The sequence below is a fragment of the Lepisosteus platostomus genome, chromosome 28, assembly GCF_059453375.1.
Source record: "Lepisosteus platostomus isolate fLepPlt1 chromosome 28, fLepPlt1.hap1, whole genome shotgun sequence".
Classification (NCBI taxonomy): domain Eukaryota; kingdom Metazoa; phylum Chordata; class Actinopteri; order Semionotiformes; family Lepisosteidae; genus Lepisosteus; species Lepisosteus platostomus.
The window spans coordinates 789,791-815,930 of record NC_142638.1 but is presented as its reverse complement, the minus strand read 5'-3'; the positions used below and the strand labels follow the sequence as shown (position 1 = coordinate 815,930).

General features: G+C 44.3%; 1 protein-coding gene across 11 annotated transcripts in view; it reads left to right on the top strand.

The window, feature by feature from the left end:
• The first annotated feature begins 1,017 nt into the window (after positions 1–1,017).
• Positions 1,018–26,140, top strand: part of svild (supervillin d) — a 74,609-nt gene continuing 49,486 nt past the window's right edge. For 2 of the 11 annotated variants that reach the window (XM_088622840.1, XM_088622835.1), the window contains exons 1-3: positions 3,137–3,614; positions 20,669–21,312; positions 24,997–25,173. In XM_088622840.1, coding sequence (XP_088478966.1) covers positions 20,864–21,312; positions 24,997–25,173 — 626 coding nt within the window. In that variant the 5' untranslated portion in view covers positions 3,137–3,614; positions 20,669–20,863. Of the gene's footprint in view, positions 1,132–3,136; positions 3,615–10,495; positions 10,728–20,668; positions 21,313–23,381; positions 23,537–24,996; positions 25,174–26,140 lie in introns of those variants that run through there. The other 9 variants (XM_088622844.1, XM_088622841.1, XM_088622838.1 and 6 more) reach the window with 8 other exon arrangements.

The following is a 26,140-nucleotide window of genomic DNA, read 5'->3' as shown; positions in this document are numbered from 1 at the left end:
GAATTCAGATTTATTATGCAACTGAAGCCAGTGAGCATTGACCACATATGAACAGTAGGTGGCACTGTTGCAGTACCAAAGCTTTTAAAATTGTGTTGCCATCACTTTGTGGAAGCTTTGCTTTATGTTTTACCTGACAAAAATGCTTTGAACAACTTATTGTTAGGTGATAATTTGGTTTTGGTTTCTGACCTGCTGTCAGAGGGTCTGCAATTGAAACCCACTATGACCATTGTTTTCTGCAGTGCAGTGTCCCTGGCCATCACTCTGGGGCAGTGAGGGAGGAGTATCTCCTATTGGTCCAACAACATAACTTACAGAAACAACATACAGAGTGACTGTTTCTTTTTTAACCACGCTTTTATGTTGACGTTTCAGTCTTTGCCGAGAGAGGTCGCTTGAGAAGGGGCTCTCCCTATCGGAAAAGTCAAAATTCCCTCATATTTAGAAAATACCCACCTAAGAAAAACTTCAGTACCACGATATGCTGCATTGTTGTGTTGTGTGCTGACACTGTGAGAGGCTCTTGACAGCAGCTTCCGGACCACAATTTAGTGAAATTTGATTTCAGAAAGCATGTTTCAGATCTAAATTATAATAAAACATGAAGGCACACACACAAAAAAAACGGATAAATGCATGTATAATTGGGAACATTTTACTTCTGCAAAGCACTGTGAATGCATTGGGTTTGCAAAGGGAAAGGACATATAACACATGGGTGCGTGTGAGATATTTTATATCCCATAATTGCTACATACAGACCGAGGATTGCTATTCCATATAAAAATCATTAAACCCATTTTCAGCCAGTGCTTTTTTTCCCTGCTCGGAGGCAAAGCCATACTTGTTCTTTTTCTCCAGCACGAATTGACATCTGTTCTGCGGCGAAGAGGCTGCTTTTAGCTGCGTGGCCTTCATGCGCTGTGTCGTGCATTTGGAACGGGGCTTGGAGGAGGAATGCTGAGGCGCAGGAGATATTTTTATCAGGGACTCTCTGGTGTCACTGGCCTGGCTGGGTCTCCCTACATGGCCTGGCCTCGGTATTGATGAGCGCACAGATGGCAGAGCCCGGCACTGAAAGCAGGACCAATTTGCATAGATCCAAATGAGATCCCTGATGCAGCTCAAGTAAGTACCTTCACGGACTCTTTGATCCTGGGCTTTGATACAGCAGACAAACACTGCATGTAAAACAGCACTATAAGGTGGCGCCCATGTTTTGTTTTTTTAATGTTATTTTACGATGATGTAGAGCTTGGAAGCCTTTTTGTCTCATTAAAACCGCGTGAAACTCTTGAACCTACATCATGAAACTTTCTCTTCAAAAACGACAATGTAGTCTTCTGTTGCCTGTATCTTGCGTTTAATCAATATCCAATGCATTGCAAATGAATCGGACGGATGTTTTGTTTTGTCTGATGTTTGTTTTGAATTGATTTACAAGTATATTAAATTAGTTAACATAAAAAGATTTGGGTTTCCTAATGTATGTATCTGATAGTGCTGCAATAACAATACATTTTTACAGTATTTGCAAATTAACATACGTTTATAAATTGTATTATAACAGCTGTTTTGAGGGCTAATTTGAAGTTGTTCATAAGTAACTGGATATAAAAACTTAAAGAATTGGTTTGGCCAGACTGGCCATTGTTCTTCCTGTATTTTTGTTCTTTAACATTTCTCACCTTCCAGGACAATGAGCTGGGCAGCCATGTGCTGCTTTCAGAAAGATTCAAATTGCTTTTACTCCATCAGGACAGGAAGCAATTCTGACTTCTGCACAATCTTTTTCTCCATCTAGGAGAAATCATCTTAACAAACATACTGGAAGGTTCTGTACAGAAACCAATGCAGATGTAGGCAAAACAACTCCTTTGAACAGCCTTGTGGCCGTTGCATAAAGTTTGCATGCTGATCAGGCTTCTTCAGACATCACAATGTTATTTACAGACGGCTGGAATCAAAAGTGACAGTATAGTGCAGCTTTTCTGCAGAGCTGTTGGTTTTGCCGTATTTGAGAGGTGTCAGGGTTGTCTAAAAAGAGACAAAAAAATCATATTATTTCTACCATGCATGTCTTTTTTTAAATTTAATTATGTAACCCCAGAAAATGAATTGAAAACATCTTTAATTTCTAACTATGAAATGGAGACTCATTTGCACTGCAGGGCATTTACTGGAATTATTGCACACAAGTTACTCAAGGGGAAACAGCTGTGCCCCACCAGTGATCTGTTCTGACATAAAGCGGTAGCCTACTGTACCTAGTCTGTGCAAACTCTCACTGGTTTACTTATTATACACTTTTCTTAGCAGATACCCTTATCTAGCATGACTTACCATGCACACAAAGGTTAGAATGAGTGCTATAGATCTGGTATCTTACAAGTACAACGAAATGAAATTAACAATAACACTAATACGATAAAACAGTAAGTTCTGCATTTTGCTACAACCAAAATGACCGGAAACAGTATCAAGCATAAATGGACTGGATACAAATTAAGCCATGTAGACACCCTCTTGGTGAGCAATTCATGTTTATAGTAAATGAGCACAATCTGTAAAGGACACAGCCAGTTTGAGAATGGTGAGCTTTAGTGCGTTGCTTGTTCGCAGCGATGAGAGGGCAGAGGCCCTGGCAATCCGGGCAGTGGAGGAATGGGGAGGGGTGTAGGCAGAGATATGGCACTGACGGTGGGCAGGAGCAGACTGGGGGTGCAGCCAGCTCAGGGAGTTTCTCCAGCACTGGCAACGCCTCCCTGGGCAAGACAGTAGGAATACAGTAATACCTGGCCTGTCGGACGTACACCATTGCTAGAACAGCATTGTCAGTTTTTAAAATGACAGTGGATGGCATTTGATGATTGTGTCTTGGGGGACCACACCAAGCACGTCTGTTTAGTTTTATTTGAAGTCTGGATCGCCCTGCTGCGAGCGAGCGGAGCTGAAATGATCCGTGGCAGCACACCCAAGCCTGAGACGTGATCAACAATGTCATCACGTTGTCTATTCTCAGTATTCTGGTTTTCCTTATAGTGCATAGCTGAAAATAGTTCGTTTTTAACCACGGTTAAGTCCCCCCCACTCCCCTCCCCAACATCTGTCGGAGTGTGACGCCCGACAACGTCCAGGACTCCAAGACCGTACGAAGTGCAGGCGACGAAGGTCTGTCAGAAGCGGGCTTCGTGGCCCGAGGTCCGGGACGAGCTGGGGGCTGGCAGGCGCCTGTGCTGTGCGCGAATTCCTCTGTCTGAGCAGGAGTGAGTCTGGGCATGCACTGGACTGCGGGCTCAGGAGGGGCGGGCGCACGGCAACAGACCTCTCCCGAGCCAGCTGGGTGGGTTGCTCTGTGCCTGTGTAAAAGTCGCGATAATTAAGTCCCATAACCCTTCCTAAGAGGATAAGTGCACTTCTGAAGCACGCGGTTAGCCTGACCAGCAGCTGCGCGCATCCGACCTCCTGGGCGAGACTGGAAAGGCAGTCTGCAGCTGACCGGCTGGGTTTCGGCGAGGCGCGGCGAGTCGTCAGAAGTATCGACAGCGGCAGTAATAGTTTCTCCCACGTTAGCCCAGTGTCCAGTCGTGCTTCAACGCCCCGAGGTGCAGGTAGGTGATCTGAGTTTTAACTTTGGTCTCATTTTATTACGAGGAGATCCCTATCACATTAAATCTAAGCGCCTTTATAAATCGAGCTGCACTGTTTTGGTTTGGTTCGCCAGGGCTTTCCCCGCATACATACGAGCCTGAGAGGTAAACTACGTTGAATATATCTTGTTTTGAAAACATTCGATTTTGACAAATTAGGAGGTAAACTTAAGCTTTGTTGTACAAACTGACGACTTCACAGAACGAAGTTGATCGATATTCGGTCTACGTTTCTGGTTAACAGCGAAAGCGAAACGCTTTTAAGAAACTGTACCTTTGAACAGATTGAAGTGAGACCGAGGGTTTCAAACTGTACTCTTGGACAGAAGGACGAACTCCAACAAAGGCGTACAGTAAAACGATTTGACTTCCTCTGTACTGAAATACAGTGTGCGTTCACTTCTGAGGTTGTGAGGTGATCTAGGTGCAGACAATACCTCTTCCCCTTCACAGCTTATTTCAGTAATCCTATTGTACTGTATAAAGAGGAACCACGTATTGTTTGTCTTGGTGCAAGATTAACTTTTTTTGTGTGTTTATTAAAGCATTGATTCCGCTTGGAAAATCCAGGGGTGACGTTAAACGTTGTGTACAACACCACATAACGACCTATATTGTCGTATATGATCAGTGACTGTGCCAATAGCAACACTCCTTTGAAAAGCGATTTAAAGTGTAATCGTTAGTTCCGATGTGCAGCTAGGAATCGTGTCGCATGTGATGAGGTGATGCCCCTAAGGTCCTAGGACATTTGACTCACGGTGCACAGAAGCAGGTCTGAATCCTGCAGTCCAGGGTGGGGTGTATCTGTCTCCTGGGCGGCTAACGCAGGTGGTTTGAGTTTCAGCTCTGAAAACAAAACTCTGCAGAAACCGGGACTTCTGTCTTATTCGAGTACGCCTCGAGCAAGATGTGCTTTTATTTCACAGATTTAATTTAGACCATTCCAGGATTGGTAACCTGACTCTTCGGCATGATTGACATCGCGAATTAAGGGAAAAAATGACGGCCGTACTTCACAAATCTGAAGTGCCTGGCTTTGCAAAGGCTGTGATTTCATATTTGGCCCTGGTCCTGAAGCTAAGTGGTGGAAATGAAATCGCTGACTTCCAAAATGTTTTCCGTAGGGGTCTGTTAGAGCCATGCTCCGTACCACATAATCAGCACAGATAAAGTGGAACATGCAGTCAGTTTATCTCTCGGCTCCCACAGGCGCCCCAGGGATGGCGAGCATCAGTCAGTGGAGCCTCTGGGAAAGAAAAAAAAAAGTGCTGTGTAGAGATCGGAGGGATTCCCCAGGTCTCAGGGTGCAGTAATAAAAGCCAGCCAGCACTTAGCCTTGCAGATGGATCAAATCACAGCGTCCAGGAGAGATTAAGCGTGTTTAACCCAACCACTGAATACTTCCCAATCGCTTTCTCCGGAGAATTCTCCCTCCCTGGGTTTCCGGAATGAACCTGGGTTGTCCGAAGGTGCTCTTCTCTCCTTTCATGTTTAATCGCCCAAGCTGACACCTGAGCTTGACATCTCCTGCTTCGGTGGTCTCCAGCTCCAGTCCCAGAGCCTGGACGCCCGACAGCGGGGTCAGCGGAGCGGTCAGAGGGGGGGTCTCAGGGTTTCAGGCGGTACGGGGGATTGCCCCGATGGGAAGCCGGCGCTGGTCCTGGATTTGGTCACACGCATGGGAGACCCCCACCAGGCACGAGGGGGTGTGAGTTGTCTGGAAGGTCCTGGTCTGCGGTGCCCTCTGCAGTGAGCTCGGGGTGTGCGAGACTCCTTTAGGTGCAGACCGGGTGTGCAGTGTGGGCAGGACTCCCCCCTCCTGCCTGGAGATCCTGGCATTGTAACTTTCAGCTGCATCACCTGAAACCTTAATAAACACTACAGATTTGATCAACGTGACCTTTTCACTAGTTTTCCACTTCAGAAGCCACATAATTGTCAGGTTAGTTCAGAATTTGTCGGTGATTTACTGCCTCCTGACAGTTGAAGGTATTATTAGTCATTTGAAACCATCTGCAAGTCACAATAGAAACTCCCATGTTCCACGTTGAAGGGGGCGGAGCTCGGCCTATTGGAGGCCACCATTCCAAGTGTGATAATATTCTGTATTTTTTAAGTAGGAAAAGGTTTGTTTGAATTAGTTACAAGCAAAGAGGAGCAAAACAAGTGCACATCTGAATTATGAACCCCATAGTCATACCTAATAATAAGTGGGGAAGGTTATCTAGCAGCAGGGGTTGACATCTGAAGTATCTGGTGACTGATTTCTCAGGAACGTACCTGCAAAGGAAGAGCATGGCTTGTTTGTTGTAGGGCAGAGAAGAGCGCAGGTTAGATCAAGAAGATAAACGTGTGCAAGCCGAGGAATTTCAATCATGTAGCAAGACTGATCTGTGCCGCAGAACCACAGCCGTGCTCCAGGAGTTTCCCCTGGGGGAAGACGTGTAACACCATGCTCTTAAAAAACAAGTACTGTAGCTGCAGCTCAGCTGCATGTACCCTGAGTGTGTGCCTGACCATTGAAACCAGAAGACATGTAAAGAAGCCACTGCAACAGGATGAAGACATCTGACACTAAACAAAAAAAAAACAAGGAGCTCAACTTTAGCGTGCTACAAAAACGATTGTGGGAGATTTCCATTTCCATTTTCAGATGGCTTTATCCAGTACAGGGCTGCAGGGTAGATGGAGCCTTTTCCCGGAAAGCAATGGGCTTGAGGCAGGGTACACCCTGGATGGGACGCCAGTCCATTGCAGGGCACACACAGACACAAACACCCTCACACTCAACAGGGCCAGTTTTCCCAGGAGCCAATTAACTAACCATTAGCCTAATTACCTTTGGACTCTGGGAGGACACGGGAGCACCCAGAAAAAACGCATGTGAGCATACAAACTACAGATGGGTTTGGACTAGGCTGGCAGGGTGTTGTGAGTGTGTCTGTGTCTGTGTGCGCTGTGATGAACTGCTGTCCTGTCCGGGGCGTATCCTGCCTTGTGCCTGTTGCTTGCTGGGTTCGGCTCTGGCTACCCCGCAACCCTGTACTGAGTCTCTAAATATGTGGTCGGCTGTACAAATGTTGTTTTTGCATGAATCTTTTAAATGAACTTGAACAGATCATTAGAAAGCCAGTGATAGCCTTTCATAGCGAATGCATGCTCAAAGCAGATAGTAGATTGCTATTAGCTTTGTGCATATGGAGTTTGAATTATCGTGTGTTTGCTGGCAGTTGCTAAGCAGCAGTAATGCTGAGGCCATGTGTTGTGAGGGACCAGGATGCCAGCGGACTGAGTTTCAGAGATGATACTTCCAGGGTGTACCCTGCCTTGTGCCCTTTGCTTGCTGGGATAGACACTGGCTCTTCTGCAGCCCTGTATTGGATAAAGCGGTTAGAAAATGGAAGAATGGAAAATGGTTAGAAAAGTTAGGAAATGTGTCTCTCCACAGAGGCTGTCTGCAGCTAAGCGTCTACTGAAGAAGAAACACATTTGGAGATGTGTGCATATTGATTTTGTACTTCTATTTTGGGTTCATTGGATTAAATCTGAAAAACCGTCTACCCCTCAGAAATGATAATGGAACATTTTTAAGCTTGACGTGCATTCTCTTTTATCTGCACAGTGAATATTGAGAAATCCCTCTTGACTTTATCTTGTGCAAACTCAAGATTGTTTCAGGTGTTTGTTTCAACACGCACAGTATGAAAGAAGTTCAGCTTTAGCTTAGGTGTCAGCTTTCGTTAAAATATTTTGTTGGAGTCGACATTGTGGAGTGGTAGATTATTAAGAACTGCTTTAACCCTCTCTTTTATCTTCTTTTGATTTGGATTACTCAAGTAATTTGTATTGCTTGAAAATCGTCTTGTCAGAAGTGTAGACTAGGTCATTTTTTGGATTTTCATGTAAAGCCTGTGATTTTCCTGAGAGAGCCCTTAACGCTATTCAATTAACAAAATGTAGATAGAGGGTAGTATTTCAATACCCCATGTCTTCCAAACACTGTTTATATGCACAGAGCCGGGTTCAGTTCCAGCTTGGAGCACCTCCTTGGTGGAATTTGCACGTTTTCTCCCGAGTGCTCCAGGCTCCTCCCAGCTTCTGAAGACACATTGGCTACGTTTAGTGGTGCCCGACAATAGACTGGTGCCCAGTTCAGCTAGCCGGGGTGCAGTCCTGTAGGATCCTGCCTGGGGTTCTGGGGTCGCTGGTGTAGGGGTGCTCTCTGCGGGACTGTTCTGACATGCTCAGCTGAAATACCTGTCCCGGACGGTTGCTCAACAGGCAACAGAGCCTTAACACGCTAGATGTGTTCATGAGGAATTGTGGCCGCGAGGGGAAAAAAACTGGCAGATGTACAATTTGTGGTAGAATTAAAAACAAATTCCAATAGTGTCTGAGGAGCACGACGAAGAAGGGGAAACGCAGCAACGGGGATGAAAACATAATTATAGTGATACCTTTATTTAAGAGACACTTGAAATGCCCTGGGTTCTGAGAGTGCTGTCTTGAGTGTTGAGTGTGACTGGGTATGGTGGGTGTACAATGTAATTGGATGAAGTTACTCCTGGAAGCAGCCCCTGTAGTTTGCTGCCGGCTCTTTCTTCAGTGATGGTGCTGTAGGTTTGTTTGAGCAAGCTGGTTCAGAGGTGCAAGGGGTATGAGCACTGTTGGCCGGGAAGTGTACACAGTGGCTTTCACTGGAGTGAATGAGAAGTGCGTATGATGCAAGTCATGACGTGAGAGTCAGGGAAAAGCTGTGATTCGAACCATTAAACCCGAGATCAGGCGAGAAGGGAACTCTGTGGTGGGCAGCAGAAGATGTTGTGCAGAAGATACTGTGCAGGTTTGTAAATATTGGCTGCAACGTATTTGGCTGACACCTTAGAAACAGAGATCTTAGAAATAATTCTTATGTTGATTCAAGTTCTTGGGCAATCAAAACCCAGAAACCCTAAACGTTAGCTCCTGTTCAGTTTTCAGAAATATTTCCCCAAAAGTGGTATAATCAGAGTTTAGCTTAGCTGTTCTGTGCATGTTTGACACACCAGACCGCGCTTTGGTTCGTTTAAAATAACAGGCTGTCAGCTGCATTGTCCCACATTTGCAAAGTGTGCTTTCCACAGCGATCTGACAGTCCAGTCCAGTCGCAGTCTAGAGAGCCGGCTCAGCTGGAGATGTGCGTGATGATAGTGTGCAGGCAGATCAATGAGCCAGACCTTCAGCCAAAAACAGGAAACGAGTGTTTGTGCAGGGCTCATTCGGCCGGCTCATGTAGGTTCAGCTTCAGCAGGGACAGCCCTGCGACGCTTCCTGGAGTTTCAGCACTAAAGGAATCATTCACAGTTTAAATAATCCCCTTCTCAGAGAAGTCTAGACATCTTGGATGTGATTTACTGAGCCCTCTGCTGCAGACATAGTCTTCAGAAAGTTCAGAAGCCAAACTGCAGTGTTTCGTACTTTTTTCTTGCAAAACAAAGTTACAAAAGAAGTGCTTAAAGAAACCAGTATTAACATAAGTATTTCATTTTTTTGTTCTGTTGAACGGCTGTCGGCTTCAACAACATGAATGGGCAGCTTGTTCCATTCTCCTGAAGGAACCTGTGACTGTTAGCAGTTAGGTCCTCAAGAAGTGCTTCCCTGTTTTGTGCTCTCCTGGCTGGCCAAGGTTTCTTCAGGCTCCCTCGAGTGGAGCTGTATCTCATGCGTCCAACGTGTGATTTAGCAATGTATGATGAAAGGAAACAGGGTCTCGGCTGATTAGGGTCTTGGTTGATTGTCTGAGGGTGACCTCACTGCCAACGTTCTGACCTTGTTTACACATTATATGGTACAAAAGTGCTACTGACCAGTCATAAATGTGTTTTTTTTGTATGAAAAATGTGCAGATCTTCCTGTTCTTAGGAACGTGAGTGAGAGACAAGGTTAACCTGTTACCTTCATCTGTCAACCTTTTCTTTATTGCAATAAAGAAATCGGCTTGATTCACCAGAATTGTGTGGATTACTGAGTGTGTTCTCACACTCCCTCAACCAAAGTGTGTAAAAAAGTGTTTTAAATTTCCACTTGTTTCGCTGCTGATTATGAAGAAGGGTAAATTGTTGATGTATTGAAGAATTACACAATCCTGTATCAGGTCCTTCTCTGTTCAGGACTCAAGAAGTCCTGTTCCTTTAGCCCGTCAATGTGTCTGGCTCTCTGGACTGGCTCGAGAGCAGCCTTTCTTTTTTGTACTGTTGTGACCAGAACTGTACATAGTATTGGTGTTGTGTAAAATGTTAACCACTCTGGATTTGAATTTTACACTTCGAAACATAAGGTTGAGGGTTTCTCCTCAGTAAAGAGAAAAAAGTCTTGGTAATGGTCTGTCCTGGGTCCTTTGCGGTCTGGTTGCCAGGGACTTATGGGCTCTAACAAACTCTCTGCACCAAGGAGGACCTGCAGGATCTGTGAATGAGAGTAGATCTCCTCTTTGTGCAAGACTTGACCGAAGTTGACCTACAGTAAGCACTTTAGAGACCCACTCTGTGGATAAAGTACTACATTTGCAAAGCACAGACACTGAAGTGTGTTAGTTTTGTCTACAGGAGCATAGTAGTGAAGTTGGATACAAATGTGATTTGATTGGCTGAAGAAGAAAAGTGAATCTGGAGGCAGTCAAGACTGCACCTCGGGTCCATCTGACATGATGTCCTGCCACACAGAAACCTTACTTCCTGAATCACAGCACTAGAACACAGCCCACCACTGGGCTCTGTGTTTTATTATCTCCAATCCATTTCTCAAGTGAATTTTCTGCCCAAAGCAGCATCTTGTAAATTGAAAAATGATGTGTTTTTCAGAATAAACATTGCAGCCATGGGAAGCTGTTACTTTCCCAGCCCGTGACAGTAACTGACGCAGGAGGAGGGCAGCAGAGACTGGAGATCCTCCCTCTTCCTGGTGCTGTACAGCCCCTCTCCCTCTCCCACTCCCATCTCACTTTACAGCCGGTTTGAAGGGGAGAAAGGTTCGTTTACAAACAAACTTTTGGGAATTCTTCACCCAGATAATTTACCAGAAAACAAGGAAAAGGTTTGTAGTAGTAATTTCCAGTTAGTTGCACTTAAGCACATTTCTCTGTTTGTTTGCTTCATAGGTTTGGGAAGAAAAATGATTGTGATTATTTTATTTTGCAAAGAGCTGGGAGCAGCTCAAAGGAGAATGGTTGCATTGTCCTTTGTATGTGGGAGATTATTTTTTTGTGCTTTCAAAGCTAACATTAGGCAGCCCACGTTACAAATGTCAAGGGTGTTGCATGTTTCTTTTGTTGCGACTATTGTAACTCTTGAACTGACCTTTGTAAATGATGTTACTCAATGGCTTCCTTTGGCTGAAATGTGGTCTCGGTATCTGAAGCTGAGTGAACTTGTTGATTGTGTCATGGTTTGTTGGGTTATTTCAGTGAGTCAGCAGTTTCTCTTTCAACATACAGTACACAGCCGCAGTGGGATGAGAACGAGTCTAGCAGGGACAGCATGACAGCCTTTTTACTGTGTTCGTTTTTTCCCTCTACTGGTTCAATTGCTGTTGAACATGGCCCTTTTTAACAACACAATTATGCAATTAAGGATCAATAACCAAAGACTATTGATGATGCATTTTTTGAACCCACCTGTTCTGTATGATTCTGTTTCACATTCTTTGTGATCCCATTCCAGATTTTCCCAGTAGCCGGTATGCTGTTTACTCCTATTTTTGTCCTTCACACAGTTCAGCCAAAATTGATGTCAGAGAGCCAGATCAATCCATACAGATCAGCACTGGGTTTTCAGTATAGGACATCTGTCACAGACATGATGTTAAGCTTCAAAATCTAATCAAATCTTGCCTGTGGTAATTCCATCACCAAATCTATTTAAATGAGGTGCGTGCCAGAGAACCACAAGTTAGGTCTGTGTCACAGGCTTGAAAAAGTAGCCTTTTGTTTTTTTTAAAAGACATTTGAAAAAGCTGTGGCATGCCTTATGGCCACAGCTACAGACCTGTTTAATTTTTTATTTTTCTGTTTGTGCATTCAGTGTTACTGCAGTGTCATTTCATCAGTTCTGTATTTTTAATCTGAGTAATTTATCTTGATCCATGTTCTGTATCAAATGGTAGAGACGTTTTTGTTCAGCTTGGTCAGTTATTCTATTGAAAGCCATAAACCGTTCTTACAAGTTGATTTGATATGCAGTTGATATCTGTTTTCATCAGGCAGCACATCCAGATGTGTTCTGTCAAAACTCTGGGCTGTCGTAACTGTTCGTTTTTTAAAAAAAAACGTATTTTAATTTGAAATGTGTAGTTTGGAGGTATGCATTGTTCTTCTAGCTTAGCCTGTATCCATGCTTCTTTTCCATCGTAAGGCAGTAAAGCAATTGAACAAACAGCTAAAACCTTTTTTCCTTGAAGCAGGGCTCTTGGGAAATGTTTTGGCACAGTTTTCGAAGACTCCCACTGTAAATCATTTACATGTGGTTCCAGAGCCACTGATAATGTGCTGTTGTGCAGACCACACCCATTGTTTCCCAAAGCAGGGCTGAAGCGCTGCCATCTGTAAGAGCACTTGTGTGTGTTCTTGCTTACTTGCTTAACGATTCATTGCAAGTGTATTAGCTAGAGCAACTGTTAAGCAAATGAGAATCAAAACAGTCTTAAAGGAAATCATTTTATTTTTTATTTCTCTCCTTTTCTTTATTGTTGCTTCAGTAGTGAATTCATACATTTTTTCCTGTCCTTTTTGCTTCAATAGCTCTGGATTTTTTCCTCTCAAGAATTCTTGTAATAGAGGCTCTCCAGGGCTGAGCACGAGGTGGTGATCTGCAGGGGTATCCCAGTCAGGCATTGATCATGTGGTTTCTTGATGTATTTCATTACTAAATACTTTACAGTGAATCTAAACTGCTTCCAACAGCATAGTGCTTTTTTCCACAACCAGTACAGTATGTCCCTGCACTGGCTGCTTCGGGCTTTGATCGCTCAGGGACATGAATACCAGTCAGGTACTAAGTAGCCTTGCAAGCATCCTCTAATTTGCTGGGGGGTAATGGACCATTGGGATGCAATATCGGGAATTATGTAGCTAATTTATGTGTTTTTTTGCTCTATGAAACGTGCAAAGACGCATAATAGACTGGAAACATAAGAACCGGAGCGCTGCCGGTGTCGACCGTGGTGAGTGTACACCAGCAGCACAGACACGCGTCAGATGCACATGGTCAGACACCACAAGCGTTTTCAGGCACGGCTTTTGGCTGGAATAGTTTGTTAGCATTGTACAGATCGCTCAAAGCAGGAAATCAAGAGAACAACAGAGTATATCGAGACAAGAAGTCTATCGTTTTAAGTCTGCTTGCTCTTATAAAAGAGTCTTATGGCAAACCAATGTGGGGTTGTTCAGTGTTCCCATGTCCCCTCCCAGCCCCGTGGGGAAGTTCTCCCTGTGCCTCAGTTCCAGTCAGGCCTTGTCGGGCACATAGTTGACCTGTACCAAGTACTGCAGTGCTGGTGTCTGCTGAGCTTTGTGATTGGCATTGTGCTGCAGCCCTATTATCTTTGTCTCCAAAATGTTACATTTTCTATGGTCAAAAGTACTTGAAAAGTGATTGTTTTACCTTTGTTTAATAATTTTGTTGCTTTTGCCTCTGTAAGTTGTTCTGTACTATCAGACGCTTCAGTGCTGTAGTTGCTATGTTTCGCGAACAGCCACAGCTTCCATTCAACATGTGCACACTTTTGTGGGGCTTGTAATTATCCAGATCCTCGCAGGAATCAGCTGGGGAGATGTCCCTCTGACAAAAACCACATTTCTGTCTTTAACGAGCAGGACTGGTTGCCTGCGCATTAGTTCATATTTATAGTGAATTGTTTCTGCTTAATCTGCTGCTTCACATATGTAGCTGTCAGATGTGATTATCGGATTATGAGGCGACACGCCACACGGAGCTCTGTTCCCCTGTCCGGTCACATGACTGCCAGAAATCACAGAGCCCACGCTGATGGCCGTGGGGAAGTACGAAGCACGCTCTGACCCCTGTGCTCCTTCAGCTCCTTCAGCCTGGTGCTCTCGCTTCGGAGAAGGTAGAGGAATGCATCTGCGCCAAATGAGCAGTGATCTGTAGCGCTTTCGCCATTCTGTCTCCCTGTGTCTCTCTCGGCTTCTTCACCTGGATAGCTGCCGGAGAAAGACATGGATGGGAATTCAGATTGGCTCTTGTCCCGATCTCTTGCCAGCAGCAGTGATGAACTTTGCAGAAACGTTTGCTTCCATTTGTTGGGTGAGACATGACTGCAGGCTATATGGATCCTTGTGTAGAAATCCTGGTTCCCAGGATTAGGTGTTGGAGTTAGAACTGATGTGTGTCAGTTTCAGAGTTCTGTCTTAGTTCTACTTCACAAAGCATTTGCAAATCTCTTCAAGAGTATACTGTAGTATTTATTTAATATGTCTCCTTGTCAGTAGTTGTACATGTGTGCATGTATAGTGTGTTATTTGCAATTTAACCTACCTTAACTGACATTGCAATTGTGTTTAACACAGAACACAGTTGAGCACGGTTAGCGGTCAGATGCGACACTGCCTTCTTATAGATGTGTTGCACACTGCCTTGAGCAGGTAGCACTCAGAGCTTTAATGGGTTTATCTCACACTATTAAAGGCTTCTCTCTGTGTTCCCGCATGACCCCTCTTACAGGCACAAGGCCTCTCCTTTGTAAGTTTTAGGATCAGTATTCAGTTATTTGCATTGCCTTAGAATATTTTATTTCATTCTGGCTCTGTCTTGTTGAATCTTCTCTTGTGTTTGAATCATGAATCTGTGATTAGGTTAGGTAAATTTATCTACGGATATCACATGTTGACTTTGCAGTTTGAGTATTTATTGGATTTCAAACATGAGTATTTTTTTGATGCAGTACTTAAAAACACATGGCCAGCCCTGACTGAATGGAAGTCCCTGATGAGCTGATTTGAATCTTGGTGGATACATAGGCAACACCTGTTTGTATTCTGCGTATTCCTCCTGTAGTTTTTTTTTTTGTTTTGAGAGGAATCTTTTAGGTGCATCTTATTTTCTTTATTGTCTAAAGAAATAGAATCACTGGTTGTTCCTTGTTTATAGGGGTTTTTGTTCATGGCCAGTGTGGCTCACTGCTCCAGCACAGGAGGTGCAAAAGGAAACTGAGAATGAGGGGAATCAGGAGACATTTACAGTAGACACGCAAAGTGCTGACTGTTGAAGCAGATGCCCTGGTAAGTTTAGATCCTTATTTCAATAAACTGCTAGGAACAAAGTGGGGCAGATGCACTAAAAAGCTTCATCTCATTGGTAGCCTTTATGCTCTTAAGTGTTACCATCCCTCCCACGCTAAGCTGCCCTGTGAAGCTGGCCTTATCGCAAACACAGGGTGACAAGACTGGGTCAGGCCTGGCTGGAAGAGACTAGGCCCCTGTCATTAACCATTTCTCTGGGTGAGAGGTGTGTGCCTGAACACTACTGAGGATGAGGCTGTCTGGAGGGTACACAGGCCAGATGCCTTGTGTTTACATACCTGTAGACAGACTTTTGGTTCAAAGAGTAGCAAATCTTTACAAAACACTTGAAAAGTGGGCAGGAGCTTTTGAGTCCTTCTTAAGACTTTCTAACAGTTCTGCAGAAGCGCAGAACACTGGGCTGTGACAAACCCTCAACAACTGGGGTGACTTGCTGGAGAGCAGATCACCTCCTGGAGTAAGACTGGACTGAGCTGACTCAAGAGCTGTAGAGAGCCACATACTGTAGATGAATTTATACAGTATATTTGCAAAGCACAGCCTTCCAAACGAACATGTTAAAGCTTGCCAGTTTTGTCTGCAGAAGCAGAGTGTGAAGTGGGATAAAGATAAGACCTGATCAGATCAGAAAAAAAAAATGGAAAGCTCGGATGACAATCTGCCTGTTGCTGAAGAGATTTTGTTTTTTACTTGTGAGTAAAGATTTTGAGCCAGGGCAATTCTGACCAAGATCTGCCTGAGGTTGACCCTCAGAAATAAGCCTCTCTCTCTTCCCTTGGTTTTAGTAAGTGATTGTGAAGCCATTCACCAGTTTAAAAACCTCAAATCTAATGCTGTTACATTGTTATAGCATTATCCTGTTAATTTAAGTGTTTTGGACTTTTACCAAAAGCTTTATGTAATAATCCACAGCTGTGCATGCGTCAAAAACATTTCTATTAACCTTAACTTTATTTGACCGGAGTGAATTCGCTTTTTTAGAAAACATTAGTATTACTGGAGCTTTAGTAATAGTTCCCTCCCATCTGTAGTCTTCTCATGCTGGGGTGTGAAAAGTCACTCGCAGGACAAGTTATAAGTATTTTTATTTCCTGCTGGGCTTCTTACCAATGTAGAGATCACATTCAAAATATGTTCTTTAGCAATCTGTTGTCAGGAATCTGTCTTGGTAAACTCCAATCCCCTCGTAATTCTCAGCCTTATCTCTTGCATGACCGATATTCACTCCTGCTGCTGGAGGGCTGCCTTGTCTTCTAGTTTTCGTTCTCCCTGGACTCTCATTCCTTAATGACTTCACTGTAATCATTTACCCATCTGATTGGTTGCTTTTTCACTGTGACCAGTCGTTTCTCATTGAGGACTAAAAGTTACCTGTAAATCCTAGAGGCTGTATTCAATTTCCAGCTTCTTAAGAACAAGGAAAGGCTTCAGTTCCACCAATTAAGCAATTAATTATTTCAGTTAGGTAATTAGAACTAGGAACATTCTGGCCCTCCTGGACTAAGCTGTGCCTGCTAGTGTAGAAGCTTGAATTGGTCACGGCATTGTTCCTGCGGGTCTTGAAATTTACAAAAACTGCTATATAAATAAAGTTTATTATTTTTAGTCCTGCCTGGGGACAGAAATAAGCACCAATGAAAAGAACTGGCAGCCTCACACAATGACCCTGAGGGGAAAAGGGGAACCTTTTGTAACTGAAGTTGTGCAGTAGTGTTTCATTTGTTTTGAGAAAAGGGGGCTTGTGGAACAGGTGAGCCTTGTCCATACGTGAGAACAGGTGGACTGGTAGATCAGATTGTAATTTCATGAACCTGCCCCTGGTCATTGAAGAGATCTTATTTGTGATTTCGTTATGTTTGGGGATCGCGCTGTGTTAACAGTAACCTCTTTTCAAGGCAACAAGTGTTGAGACAGGAGAGTAGCCCTGGGAAAGCCCGATTGCCAAACTGCTGGGCTCAGGATGATTTGCTGAGCTGCGTCTGACAAGAGGTATTTGACTTGAGGCGGAGGCCCTTTGTGTTTGAGCTGTCTGCACAGCAGGACTGCTGAGCTGACCGTTTTGAGCAGAAACATCTATGAATGCAGCCTGTGTTTGCGCCAGAGTTGAGCCTGATGGAGCATGGCTTTCAGCTGAGCCCATCGAAGAAGCAAACCCCTGTCTGGTTCCACAGAAACTCAGGCCAGCCTCCAATAAATGCAAATCAAGAGCTTTCATTTTTTTTTTTAAATTAAAGTTAAAATTCAACTAGTGCAGGTGGGGCCTCTGTTTCATATGTTGGCAGTTTGCACCCTCGCTGTTGGATCTTATTGTTCTTTCTAGCAGCTCAGTTCAGAAGATTCAGAAGCCACAAACACCTCTCTAGATCCATTGTTGAGTGTAAATGAAGCTGAGAAAGTCAATTCTCTGGAAACCTTCAAGTGTATTTTCTCATACTGAAACTTCTAAATGTTCTTCTTCCTTAAGAAACAGCAGTGCAGTTGTTTCTGAAACGCACTGTTGTGTAGACAGTCCTGGATTGCAGCAGGTGCTGTGTTCGTTATCCAGCCCTAGTTTCTTGCAATTAGAATACGAATGTGTTGAAATCTCTTACACAATTAATAACTAGTAGTTTCATTTCACCACTTCAGTGATCAGCAGCTCACACAGCTATTATGGGAGCATGTGTTGCCTGCAAACATGTTAATTGCGTATCTTGGGCAAGTAAAGGATTTGCACTGCCCATACAGTGTATTTCATTGATTGTCGATAACAAGCCTCACCACTGCTCCTTCATTGCTCTAACCTTTGGATGCCACTCAGAAGAGAACAGAGCAGCAGCAGATCAGCTTAAACAACACAACAAATTAGGAAATATTAATTAAAAATGTTTAATTAATTAATTAAAATGTTGACCTATTTTTTAGATGTTTCTAGCTAGGGCTGTGGAGTGATATCTGGTTATTTGTGTACTGAAATACTCTAGAACAAGAGTTTTTTGTATTTGTGCAGAGATGCATCATCACTTGGTAGCGATCTGGGCAGGTAGGCAAGGCCGGGCCTGTTCTGTACTGGGTTGAAAGACCTCTGAAGGAATCAGGTTGCTGCTGCAAGTGGTGTTGCTGAACCAGTAGGTGGCACTGTGCCATACATACCAGAATTTTCAAGCCAGTCCCCAGGATGGTGACAGGAGACCCTGCTGCAGGAGGTGCTGTTCTTCAGATGAGACATTAGAATGAGGTCTTACCTACTTGGGCATCGTTGTTAATCACAGTATCCTGACTATGTTCCACTTGCTTGTTCGAGCTGACCTCCCAAAATTTCCCATTCGACACCATTAGAGGAGGCATTTCTCTCTTCACCTCCTGGACTCCTCTGCAGCAGGGCTCCTGTCTCTCTCCTGTGTGGCAGCTCTGCGGCTTAAAATCATGCAGGTCTCCTCTCCTGCCCGAAACTGGGCCAAGCATGCTGTCTCAATTACCGAGCTCAAGAGCTGAATGATGTTTATACGGGTATGAAAGAGAGATCCTGCAGTGTCCTCTGGAGTAAGTGAGCAATGTGGCTGTTGGTGGTCCTGGGTTACAGTCCAGTTCAGGTCACAAGTTAACCTTTGATTTAGGTTTCAGGTTTCAGAGCAGAGACTGCCAAATGTCACCAGTCCTATAACTGATGTTACATATTGTGGGATTAAACTCACCAAGGCCTCCAGTAGCTGCCTGGTAATGGCTTGACAAAGAAGAAGAAAGAAGCAACACCCTAGATGTGAACAGAAAAAGTAGAAGCTTGTTTATGAAATTTCACTTTGGATGCCTGTGTTTTATGAGGGAATATTGGGTGTTGATTTAAATGTCAGGGTGTTATGGTGGCTTTCACTTGAGCAGAAATTCAAGGCCCTTCTGGCACTTTAAATTAAATCTCCTCTGCAGCTAAAAAAAATCAACTTTAAAATCAAGAATCAATACTGCATCTGAAACTGTTTAATTACTGTCTTTATGTATGAAGATCATGGTAAATTCATGGTAAAACTGTCATAATGCAATGCAAAGAGTTACTGCAGTCCTTATCTGCTTGATCACTTCTTGTCCATATTTGAGAGATTAGCTGGTGTTGGTACCTACAGTAGTGTGCGTGGGTACCACCTGTAGACAGAAAACCAAGATGCTACATGTTCAGCATGTGATTGCGATTTGGTAATATCCAAATTTTCTTGAGATATGACTCATGTCTGCGATCTGTGTTTTTTTATGTGTTAGGAAGGAGCTGATTGAGAAATGAGGTGGTCTTTTAAAATGGCTTAGGTTCAGTTGGCATGGTAATCCTTTTTATAGACATAAATCTCTCTTAGAGACTTCTGCATCCGACCCATATTGCCCAAGAGTAGCCCGTGTTTGTGTGCTTGGTCTTGTCAAAGTTGTTTCCCTTGTTTAAGCGCCGCAGTGCTACATTCCTGCTTGTGTCATTTTGCTGATGTTGTAGGTTTTGTGTTGAGTGGATCTAGGTGAATACACTCGCAGATTTCCATCAGTGTTTAGTGCACAGGACTTGTCATATATTTTGGAAAGAAAAATCTGTAGCTCATTTGTGTCTCAGCAGGTGGTACCGTGAGCCAGATGTGGTATCCGCTGCCTCTAAGCCCAATTATAGTCGTTCTCGAAGGCTTCAGGGTTTCTCGTAATGAGGGATTGAGAGAGCAGGGCCTGAACATATATCACCTGGGGGCTCAAACACTGCATGTGTCGGGGGGAGGGATGGATGTAAAGACCAGGGAGGGAGTCGGAGCAGGATGAAGTGACCTAGCAGTACTAACGCCAGCCAATCAGATTCTTCTCTGCTGCACAGATGAAAGAGACGTGTTTCTCCCCGGGTTTGTAGCGGAAGAGCAGAGACACACTATCAAACACACGGCCACAAGTGAACACAGGAACCTGACCCACCTTGAGGACACGGAGCGCACTTTGTGGTGTCCGTGAAACCCACTGGGAAGTGTGAAATCCCACATAGTCAGAAAAATTCTGCAAATACATGAGAAGATCAAATGATCATCAGGGTATTTAGACAAATCTTATCCATCCATCTGTTTTTTAATTGCTTCTTCCAGCTCAGGATCGTGAGGATGCCTCTGTACCCTCAGCCAGTCGGGCATCAGTGATGTGACCGTGGCTCGAACCCGTGATCAGAGTTCAACCTGCATAAAGGCAGGCGCCTTTACCTATTGAGCTGCTCAGGAGTCCTTTCTTTTTTCATCATACTGGGTCTTTTAGGTTACAGTACGAGGTTTACAGTAATCAAAGTGTTTTAGTGTCATCATTTTCCGTGCTCAACACCTACGACACCTACCTTTTGAAACACCTACGTACTGATTTCACAGAATATCCTGTATTTGATGTAACAGGTACATTGGAGATGTCTTTCCACATTGGGAAAGAGGGGTTAGAATAACATCATGTCCTTTACATCAACCTGAGCTTGAGCCAACTGCGGCTTCTCTCTTGCTCTGACTACACTGAAGATCTCCCGAATTCCAGGGTGAACATTAGCTCACTTTACCTTCGTTAAATCCTCATAAGATACTCTGCACTGGACTCGTTCAGAATGTTCCTTGAGGAAAACCAATTTGTTCAATGCTTTAACCACGTTTTTTTTTTAAATGGCTTGAATCATTTTCTGAATTATTCTGCTCTTGCTTGTCTTGAGCCGGTCTGTCTGGAGATTAAGTGCACAAACCTTTTTTGCTCGTTTCAGCGCAGGGAGAAGATAAATGGAATGACCTGCCCCTCGAAGGGAGAGAGAGTAGGGTCTGGCAACGCCTGGAGCAAGAGAAACTGAAGACTCTTCCACGGTCTGGTCTCTTGTGTTTTGAAACATCTGCAAAACGTTTTCGTCTCTTCAATGCGATTCTGCTGGCGCTCCTGTGAGCACTGCTAGAGCCACTCGGGAATGATGGAGCCACTGGAGTCGAAATCCGAGCGCATCGCCAGGTACAAGGCCGAGAGACGCAGAGAGCTGGCTCAGAAGTACGGCACTGCGGAGGAGGTGCCTTCCAAATGCATCAGGAGGGACCGAGAGATCTGCCAGGGAGAATCCGCAGACTCCGGCCAGAGAGCCAGGGAAGCAGATGGAGATCTGCAGGACAGAGATGTGCCGAAGCAGGACTCCGCGGAGCCCAGAGGCAGTCCTCACCGAGGAGAGCAGCCCCTCGCCGGCGACGCCAACGGGGCCGCGGGCGCTCAGGAGGGTGCAGCTGGCGTTAGACGCGGCCGGGGTGAAGGGCGCGCGGCTCTCACCAGCTCGAGCCGGGAGACGCCGGCCCCAGGGCAGGAACCCACCGCACTGACCGTGGCGAATGGCACCGCCGTGGGCGCTGGTGGCGTGTCGTCCCGGAGCAGGTGAGGGCGTCTCCGTCTCGTCGCGGCGCTGACAGCGCTGCATCGAAGCAGGAATAGACTGGCAGGCAGTGGAATTTGTGTGGGATTATTAAGAGCACGGGGCTCAGTGGTCAGCGTTGCTGCCTCGTGGCACCGGGGTCCTGGGCTGAATTCCAGACCTGGGGTGCTGTCTGGGTGTAGTCTGCATGTTCTCCCCATGTTCATGAGGGTGCCCTGTTTTCTCCCACAGTTCAAAATCATGCTGGTAGATGAATTAGCTTCTGGGAAGACTGGCCCTGGTGTGGGTGTGTGAGTGTTTGTGTCTGCCTGTGCCCTGTGCTGGATTGGCGTCCTGTATCCTGCTGAAGTGGAGTGCTTAGAAAATAGCTGGATATTAAGAGCAGGCAGGAAGCTCCCCGTCACTTATCCTGAGAAGGTGCATTGTGGTGTGTAAATCAATCCACATTCTGTGAAAAGAGCTTTGTTACCCGTCACTGCTTGTAGTGTCATGGATAACAGAATGAGGAAGCACTTAATTTAGCTGTACTACACTGATGGATGACACTTTGTGCCTGGAAAAATACAATAAGTTAGTTTTTGCTTTAATAGAAAAAAAAAACAACCAATTGTGACGTTGATTAAATTCAGTTTGGAAGACATGATTGCAGTGCTTCTATCAAATTTCACAGCTTTAGGTCCTGGGAACCTAAAACCACAAACTCTTTCATGTTTGTAGGAGATGAAAACTATTAAAAAGTTCAGGCTAATGAAGATTATAATTAAGAAAGCAATGCATTAACTGTGAGCTCAGCTACAGCGAAGACCTGAAGGGACCAGAGTCTCAAAGATCCAACCCCTGACGAGCCTTGATCTAGCTTCATCCATGAAGATGCCAAGGTCATCGTTCTTCTGATTTCGAAACATTTGTAATTCCATTAGCAGTTGGCTAGCATAGTCCGTTTGCGACAGCACAATGACCAGTGGGCCCTGACCGTGCCCTTGGCTCACAGTCCGTCACTCAACACAGTGATGCCGTGTGGGGGCGGAGTGGGTGTGTGGGCCGTGTGGGCGGTGTGGGCATGCCAGGAGAATGCACGTGCAGGGCGTCTTTCCCCTTACGCTGTCTCAGAGGTAGTAGCAGTGAGAGGAGTTGATTAAGCATTTAGGATACCAGATTATAAAACAGAAATATCTCTAAGCTTTGGACTTTTCTAATTTTGATTAGCAATACATATTTACAGTATAGCAACACTCCATTTACAGATCCTGAAATTTCCTGCTCCTAAATCTAATCTTTTAGGAAATTAGCCCATTCATGTTCAGCAGGACTGAGCAGAAATGCACAAAGCCTGTAACGTCTTGTTCGATCTCCCTCAAGGAACTAAAAAAGTCTGCTTCTGGATTAGGTTCCAAGGCAGCAGGATTGCAAAGGATTTGATTGCACAAACGGTTGCTTACACACGCTTAATTCCTGTCGTACTGTGGCCTCTGTCTATTTACTGTGCTGTACTCCTCAGTCAACATGGTGAAACACAAACCCGGAACAAGAGCATCTGGGCACTTTTTGATTTGATCTAAACCATTTATTTATTTATAATAATTTATGCCCCACTCTTCTGTAACTGGCAGTTGCTTGTCAGCCGTTGGTTTATTTGGGGGATTTCTTGTGGGCCGATTTCTTACATTTTATCTCCACATTGATAGGAAGCTCTTGCGAGGAGCTCTTTCACACCCACAAGGAGTCTTAATGCATTATTGACGGCTGGGATATCAGAGTTTCTCTCCTCATCTTCTAAACGTAATTTCTCGGGTCCACCGGTACATATCTAAGGGGAATTGTGTCCCTGAAACAAAGAAGAGCTCCCGGTGCTTCCTTTATTTCTGGGACTCAGAGGAGTAAAGAGTCCCTGTGGCTGCTCAGGGCCTGAGAGAAGGTGTGTCTCTCGAGCCCGTCAGTCCCTTGGTCTGCCCAGGCTGTGGGCCGGCCCTCAGTGCAGAGACGGGGTGGAGCCCCAGGTAGGAAGCATGCCTTGAATGAGCTCATATGGAAGGTGGGGTCTCCTGTGAAGAATCACTGAGCACTTGCCTGTGTGGTTTGGTAAGAAGGTGAAGGGAAACAGAGGGAGTGTCTGTCTTAAACAGCCTTTCTTGCACTGGAGGCTTTCCACAATACAAATGGCTGCATATTGTTTTGGGAAAAACAATTCCTTCTAGTTATGAATGCTGCTTTTGAGTGCCCACCGGGGTATGTATGTACTTCATGCGTTATTTTCCACTTTTAACTTTAATTGCAAAAGTAGGCAACATGTGAATCTAATCAGTCATTGTCAAGTGTTTTTTTAACTTTAATTTGTGGTTGGGTTTTAGGACTTTACTTGTTTAAGTAACATGAAACCTCCAGAGGCAATAAACGTTTAAATAATGCTAAATGCAACAGAATCACCTGTAATTATACCCAACATATTAAAACAGTTATTAAAAATTCTGCCCTTAGTACAGAAGGAAAATAATCACTGTACATCACCACTATAAGAAAAAAAAACAGAAGAAACTGAAGAATATTTGCTATAATATGCTGTATAACTTTTATACAAACAGACTTTTTTAAGACTAGAAGATCTCAGAGCACAGTGGAAAAATAATGCTCACAATAATATGTGCACCAAAACAGAAAAGATGTTTTAGAATAGATTGATATTTCTTTGTCTAATATTCCAATGCAGTGTGCTCACTGTGTGCCATAAATCACTAGTCCATCCTTGATGTTACCTTGTGAGATATGTGACCAAAGTTTAAAAAGATGTGAGAAATGGGAATAGCCAACAAAGTGTTTTATTCATTTGTTTTCAGGAGCCGACCTAAACGTTGACACAATACTCAGTGCTCCGTTTACTGTTGTGTGGTAGTTATTGTCGGGAGTGGAACAGCCACCTTTTTCACTTCTTGGTTTTGGTCAGACAGCACTTGTTGACTTGGTCTAGCCTGGCACAGACACAGCTAGGACAGCAGAGAACTAAAGGTTGTGGGTCTCAAAGGAATGAGCTACACTTACAGGTTAAAGGAACTGAACCATTTCAATTGTGAACACAAAGGAAATTCGAGGGAACACAGTATAAGTATTCAGATTCCTGAAAGACTCTGACCTAGTCAGCTGAGTGAATATCTGCAAATCACCAGTGAATCGCAGGCTGGAGGACACCAGTAGAAACAACACAGACATAAAACTGAGAACAGGAAGCACTTACTTATCCAAAGGGTTGTTGGAGTGAAGAGCTCTGCTAGCTGACTCTGAGAAATGGAGAGTAATGCCCTCATCCTTAATGAGAAGAAGCAAGCCACAGCAGACTGAGTGACCTCTTCCCATTCGTTAATTTCTATCCGATGAATAGAGTCTGCCAGCGTTGTTCTCTGTGTTGAACCAAAGCATTTGCTTTAATCAAGCTGCTCTGATCTTTTTTCGTTGATTAACCTTCCTATTCTTCAAAACCGAAACAAACCAGCCATGTTCTTTGGTGCTTACACCTGTAATACAAGACAGGGAGAACCATTTGAATCACAGCAAGCTGTGTGGTCTTCTGATTCTTTACATTCAGGCATTTGTGTATTTTGGAACAAACAGCATGTTGTGAGAGTGTAACACCTGTGTTCCCTGCTCTTCACGGCTGTGTCTGGGTGGTAACCGTCCTGGTTGTTTTCTGATGCCAGGGCGACAGATCTGGGGCCCACCAGGCCCTGGTCCGGGGGCTCTGCAGGGCTCTGCAGTCCGTGGGGGCCGCAGGGGCCACAGGGGCCGGACTCGGCCCACATCCACACCCGCGTGTCGGTGGGCCAGCTGAGGAAGACCTTGCTGCAGACTGCCAACGGGAAGCCAGAGGAGAGGCCGTAGGTCCTGCCGTGGTTTGCTCAGTGTTGCTCAGCTCTGCCTCATGCTGTTTACTAACTGCATGTCCCAGGTCTGCACCTCCCCTGGGCTCCAGCGACCCCCTGGAGAGCCGCTCCTTTAGCAGGATGAAGTGAGACTTTAGTTCTAAGCTGTAAAAGTGCCACTGAAAGCATGACGATCTTGGTAACCTGGGGGCTCAGGAGGAATTTTAAAAGAGAAGATCAGTTCCCCTACTCTAGATCACTGTGATCGTTTCTCTGTTCTAGATCACTAAGATCATCTCTCCCTTTCTAGATCAGTCTTATAGTCCCTGTTATTTTGACCTTGATAACAGCCTGAATTCATGTCTATTTCCAGTTTCCCAAAATAATGTGTTGTTGTAAACAGTTTGCTACAGAACATGGTTGTTAGAGAAAACATTCCAACAGTTTTAAATGACTGAAATTCTTTTGGGGTACAAAATTTGGTTTGTTAGTTTTCTTATTACTGAAATTGATACAGCATTATTTTCTATATTTTTTTATTTTTCTATTTGTGATCAGAAATAATCGCCAAGAAATTGGTAGCATTTGCCTTTCTGCTATATTTTTTCTTTTTTTTAAATGACTAACGGTTGAAAGCTTTTATTTCCTCTTCTATAAACCTCTAAGCATGTTAAACAAACCTTAATAAGCTGCAGTTTTTTACAGAGCTGTGATATATACTGATTCTCTGTGCTGCTCTGTGTTTTGACCTGTGAAGACTGACTGTGTGGTTTCTGTAGAGTTTAATCACACCCTATCAGACTGTTTCCTCTTGCATCTGTGTGTATCTCACATCTGTATTACTGGTGTGCTGCACAAGATGCACCAAAAAAAAGACATACTGCACAACACAGAATTGTAACTGGTAATGTTCTTCATTCCTCTTGATTTGCTACCAAAGTTTTTCAACCTCTTATTTTAAGTCATATGATTCACAAAGCAG